Source organism: Micropterus dolomieu, linkage group LG12 (genome assembly GCF_021292245.1).
Source record: "Micropterus dolomieu isolate WLL.071019.BEF.003 ecotype Adirondacks linkage group LG12, ASM2129224v1, whole genome shotgun sequence".
NCBI lineage: Eukaryota > Metazoa > Chordata > Actinopteri > Centrarchiformes > Centrarchidae > Micropterus > Micropterus dolomieu.
Window position 1 is genome coordinate 4053928 of NC_060161.1, and position 6367 is coordinate 4060294.

The 6367-nt window shown below is 42.9% G+C and overlaps 1 protein-coding gene across 1 annotated transcript; it reads right to left on the minus strand.

Moving 5' to 3' along the window:
- Nucleotides 1-4513: 4513 nt before the first annotated feature.
- Nucleotides 4514-6001, minus strand: LOC123980636 (D(1)-like dopamine receptor). The gene has a single exon (XM_046065140.1). The coding sequence runs from the start codon at nt 5999-6001 to the stop codon at nt 4514-4516; it is 1488 nt and encodes a 495-aa protein (XP_045921096.1).
- Nucleotides 6002-6367: the final 366 nt, after the last annotated feature.

Consider the following 6367-nt stretch of genomic DNA (forward strand, 5'->3'; position numbering starts at 1 on the left):
TCACCTGGATTTAAACATTTTTCAATTACCTATCCAAGTAAAACTCCCAAATTCCAGAGTCAAAACAAATAGCATGCTTAATGTGAAAATACTCACAAAAGACTCAAAATTAAATAATGGGCTCTAATTAAAATGTAGCCTATCTCTACAAATCAATTTCACTGCTCATGCCTAAGCTTAACTGTAACTTAAGGCAAAAGTTAGAAACTAGCTGACTTTAGCATTCATCCATGGGCACTTGACAGACAACATTTAATAACAAAACTCTGATGGTTGGAAAGTTAAGTTTATTAAAGAAGCTAGATAGCTAACTTCTTAACCAACAGTGTCTCCATTAGCTTGTTGTGTGAGCAGCTGCCAGTGATGCACACAGACAAGACGTTTAACTAACGTCAAGTTTAGGAAATGATATGGTCCATTTTAGGGGTTTCTGATAGCATATTTAAATATTCTTGAATCTAAGGCAGGAATATAGGAAATATATTGAAATAGTTACAATTACAGTTAAGAAAGTTGAACGATTGTTTTTGCCTCTTTTGGAGGGGTCAAAGCCCCCTCAATCCCCCCCCCATAATTTGAACCATGGCTGCCACTGGTCATAATGTAATGGGTGATCAGTTTATGGTTCCACTCAGCCTAAAACTACAGTCTTGAAATATTCATCTCTCTCAGTCACATACACCAACACAGGAACTCTGTGATGATGCACTCTGAATCTGAACAGCTGAACCTGTAGAACACACCTGTGGGGTTCAGGATGTCGTCCCCTCTGTGGCCCCTGGGTGCCTCCACTCTGTTTCAACTCCACTATTGACTGAAGATAAAAGCAGCAAGCAGAGACATACTGAAAAACAAAATTCTGAACCAAGTCGAGCAAAAACAAGGCCAACAAGAAGAAAAAAAAACAGGTTTCGTCTTCACTCCTTTTTTCAATGCTGATTTTGTTTTTAATCATCATCAAGCATGCAGAGTTTCTGGTGACTTAGCCATTGGTCTCCTTATAGGTTCCTTGTTAATTATGTAAGAATTCTGTTGTTGGCCTCACTCTATCAGGACACTTAGGATAACATCATTAACTAAATGCAAAACATATAAATGTAGTGGTGGTTCAGTTTAAAAGAGGAGGGAGTTTTTGTCAAGGAGTTGATACTTCCTTATTGTTTGGGTCACAGATTGTATTGCTGATGTCTAATAATTACTTGCAAAATAAACAAGTTTCCCCTCTTCAAATATTTGTTTTCCTTTTATCCGGACATTATTTAACCCCTTTGACAAAAACTAGATGTGTACATGAAGAAGGTAATAAAATACTATTGTTATCATACCGAATAAGGAAATATTACTATTATTATTTGGTCTATGCATAAAAAACTATATTTGTTTTGTCGGTCAAAAAGTCATTCAGCGACAAGTAAATATACACTTTCTTATCCAACACAGTGATTGATGTTTGGGGTCAGTTAGAACCCAGAGAGTTCCTGTTAGAACACAAATTTGGGGAGGGGTAGTACTGTTTAAAAAGTACAGACTTTACAGCTGTGGTGTTTGCGATCCCAAACAAAAGTACTGCCATTTTCTGTGGTTGTTGTATGTTAATTAATGTACATCGTCTCTAAAAAATATAATAACCATAAATGCTTTTGTTGTGGACCCAGTTTTTAACAACCTCAACATTCCTTTCATACATTAAGACGCTTCCTCTGTAATCTTGCACTATTTAACTTTAGCTGCTAACCTTCTTGCAAATGTATTTTAAAGGACCATGCCTATAATTCTACATTTCAGCCCAATAACTACAAATTAAATATATTATTGTGTTAGGAACAATAATTTTTCCAAAAATAGCACAATTTCTACATGTATTTCCTTAATTTCAGAATATTATTATCACCATTTGTGGATATTTGTTAAAATAGGTCAACTGTCCATTACATTCAGTTAGCATCCAGTAAATATAAGTTTTTGGGGTAACATTACATATACTACGCTACATCACCTGATAATTTGATACTCGACAACCAAAACAACTGCACTGATGAACTCTGTTGAAAGAAAACTAAAAACACAAATGAGAATTCGCTAAAAAAGCCTGCTGTTAAAGCAAATCTCAGTTCTCAGATGCTGGATTGTCCTTGAATGCACCAACAGTGACAGCTCCTGCTAGCAACTCCACAGGACAACGTTTTTTTAAATGCTAAATATGGGTAACCCTAAGTTCCTGCCAATTAAATTTTCACACATAAAGGAATACACATACTTTTGTATATGTATTCGTCCCGACCGGTTTTGAACAGGACGTTCGTTCCAGTGTGCCCAAACAATTTGTGTCAAAATAGTCTATTTACAATATGTCTGCTACTTGCACACTTCCTCCAAATCCTAGAGTGGGAGTTTTGCCTGGAAAGATTTAGTAGTGCACCAGTTGTTGTCTATCAGCTGTAGCATGCTACCTGTTAATGGTTAGTGTCAAACTGCATGCTGACATTGTTCAACTGAAGTATGTTAAGACTGTGGAAACTCTTGAAACATGTCTTTTACGACAGCATCGCCCGAATGCTATAGGAGGGTTTATGGCTGCGGATATGCGTCCAAACTCGGTCATTTATAAGCATATTGCCAAAGTGAGCCCTGCTACAATGTGCCTTCACATGTGCATTTTAATGAGTCAATTGTGCCTGTCCTGTATAAACGAGAACAAGCTGCCGTTATTCAGTTGTTATCAGCAGGTCTTAAGATATGCATTACTGACATCTGAGTTACTTATCTTCATCTTATTGACAATATGCCTGCATTTGAGGGCTTTAACTGTTTACGACCAAGTAGACACTTTTGAATGTTTAAATTTTTGTTATACAAATCACAAAAAGTAATTTCTACATATTTAAGTTTTCCCTGCGAGGTACTAGGGCTGTCCCCGACTAAGGATTTACATAGTCGAATCAGAATCATCAAGTCCTGCCTATAGTCGACTGATAGTCGAATCATGTGATAGTCGAATCATGTGTTTTTGTGCGCGGCGATTGTGAGCCGGGGGGGGGGGGTTACTCACGGTAGCTCCGCTTTAATCTTGAGAAGCTGCAGAGCTGCAGTCTCTATTTAACTTACACTTTAAATTTCCAGCTAAACTGAGGCTTTTTGAGGACCATTCTCTCTCTCTCTCTCTCTCTCTCTCTCTCTCGCGCCTGCCATCCACCGGTCCATTGCGTGCACGCCGTGCTGCCGACAGCTGCATGCACGTGGCGGTTCCTCGCGGGTCTATTTCAAGTAGCCGGCTATTTAAAAAACGATACAATATTCTTTGTGTGGTTCATCAACGGTGATAAATTATCCAAAAGTCCCACGAGGTGCAGACAACTCGGCACAACACCAGTGAAGCTGGAGCTCCGTCTCTTCAGCAAGTGTTCCTCTGCTGCCGCCACTACACATACACACTACGCCAACACATGCGCACTGATGACCCAGGGTTAGGGTCACAATTTTGGTTTTACTCACACACTTTAAAAACATTTATTGAAACCTTTTTTCTTTTTACATACTTATTTACAGCATTAAACGTTGAAATGTATATTGTAATAGGCTGTATATTAACTTATTGGGAGAAAACTGGTAGTTGTCTGTAAAATCAGACATTGAGCACCCCCATATCACCAAAATGGCGTGATCCTAGTTCTGCTGCGAAGCTGACTGTGACATTGACAGTCGAATCAGGCTCTGCCCATCAAAGCATCTTATCTTCAACTATTTGGGGTCAGCCCTGCGAGGTACATAACGAACAGTGAACTTTGTGTACCACTGAAATTTATTTATTCAATGACCTCCTTCCAGAAAGCAGAGACTAAAATATTTTTGCGTGCTTTGATGAACAGCTGTCTGTAATTTGCAAAATAGGCAATTTTGATTAAAAGGCTGAAAGAAGCATAATTACTGGCATTGTCCTTTAAAGGTGCTTCTTTGCAGTTTCCTCCGTTTTAAATTCTGGTGTATTCTGTCCCATATCAGGCTCCGCCTTCTTTACTTTACATTTAAATATGAACACTTATCCACTCCTAAGGCTTGACCTTCACTGGACGCCTCCTTCAGAGGAAGCACACGGCTTGACCTCTCTCTTGTTTGAAAGATTTTACTTTCTTCATAAACTTAACTTCACCTTGTCTCACGGTATTTCATGAAAAGAGCAGATAAAATATTTAACATTTACATACAATGCTTAATTGAATAATTTGAAATATTCAATAGGTCCAAGTTAATCTCCAACTTTACTGTGTCAAGAAGGTCTACTAAGTAAATCTAAAAACTAAGCATTCCCTCAATCACACATTCATATCAGTCAAGTCTCTCTCATGTGTTATGTTTCTCCAGGTTTTTAAGAGCAGCTGGGTTATTAATTCTTAAAGTCCCCCATTATTTCAAATGAATCAAAACATTGTGGCGGGCAAGTTTTGAGTACTGCTGAATTGAAGTTTATGCTTCCTGTTCAGCTTTGGCTGCCATCCAGCTCAGTGCAGTTTCTGTCCTATCCATCCTGGTGGACTTGTCCTGGTATTAGAGCATCACTCTCAAGCCCCCCCGCCGAGGTGAACGGCGTGATCGTTTCCAAGGAGATTTCTGGGTCATCCTCGAACTGGACGGTGGCAGGAAGCAGCAGCAGTCTGTTATGGCTCCGGGAACCATTGGAGATGATCGACTCCTCGTCAAACTGAGCGCTCATGTCCTCCAGGTGGCCGGACCCGACGTTAATGGTGCGAGGATGTTGCTGCGGCTGCGCAGGGACCAGCGCCTCCTTGTGGAGTGTCGTGTCATGCTGGTAAGAAACAAGCTCGTCGCTGAAGTTCACAGCTTCCACCGCGTTGTTTGAGCAAATGTGGTTGCAACCCAGAATGGTGGTGAAGGCCCGACGGAAGTCTGCATTGAATGCATAAATGACCGGGTTGAGGGAAGAGTTGGCCCAGCCGAACCAGACGAAGACGGTGAAGGTGGTGTCGCTGACGCAGGGCGGGTCACAGAACGGGACCGTGCAGTTGAGGACGAAGAACGGCAGCCAGCAGAAGACAAACACTCCCATGATGATGGAGAGTGTCTTCAGGACTTTGGTCTCCTTCTTAAACGACGACTTCAATGAGGATTCTTCGTTGTGCCTGTGCTGCTGCTGGTGGTTCCGGTTCACACCATGACCTTGGTTGTGGGCCTGCTCCGCCGCCCTCTCCAAAGATGTGATCCGGCGGATTTGGGTCTGGGCAATCCTGTAGATCCGGGTGTAAGTGGCAATCATGATCACAACCGGGATGTAGAAGCTAATGAAGGAGGAGGAGATGGCGTAGGTTTTGTTCAGGTTGGCGACACAGCTCTTGGCGACGGCGCTGGCGTTGATGTTGATGTTGCTGCTGTTTGTGAAGTTCCTGCCTTCCACAACCTCCTCCTTCACCTCTTCTTCTTCCTCCTCCCCGGCCTGGTGCCAGTTTAGCTGCACTGGGATGAAGGAGATCAGGATTGACAGAGTCCACGCCACCCCGATCATGACAAACGCCACGCGGTGAGTCATCTTTCGCTCATACTTGAACGGGCTGGCGATGGCCCAGTAGCGGTCCACACTGATTATGCACAGGTTCAAGATGGAGGCGGTGGAGCACATTATGTCAAAGGCAATCCAGACCCCGCAAAACCGTCCAAACAGCCAGGTGCCGGTCACCTCCGTGATGGCCTCCCAGGGCATCACCAGCACGGCTACGAACAGATCAGACACGGCCAGCGAGATGACGAAGAAGTTGGTGACTTTGGAGCGCAGGTGGCGGAACCGGACCACGGCCGCGCACACCAGCGTGTTCCCGAGCAGCGTGGACACGATGAGCAGGAAGAGGACGCAGCCGACGAGGACGCGCAGTCCGCCGCCTCCTCCGCCGCTCCCGCTGTCCTCCTCCTCGCTTCCGTCCTCCTCCTCGCCGCCCGACCCGTCCAGCTCCGACAGAACCTGGGTATAATTACTCCACTTCGTGTAGTTTTCCATATTTTCACCCCACACAGAACGAGTGATTTAAAAGTGGTAACAGGTCATTAATATCCACATGAAAAACCGCTTCTCTTCTTTCCAGCAGCTCCTGACGCACAAAACATCCTCTGAACTCCGAATGAAGAATAAAACAGCACGGGAAAAGGTGACTGTCTTCAAATAAGATCCTGTCAGAGCTTAAGCACGCGTCTTTTTAAAATGAGATCCTTACTCCGGAGAGCCAAAGCGCAAATCAATACTCAATAAAGCCTCCTCCTAGTATTTATCCTCAGAAATGTAGAAAAATAACTGATAAATTAATAGCAGTGGGTAATAATAAATCCAGTCGAAGCTGTGTCTCCCCATGGGTTTGTGAAGTCTCTG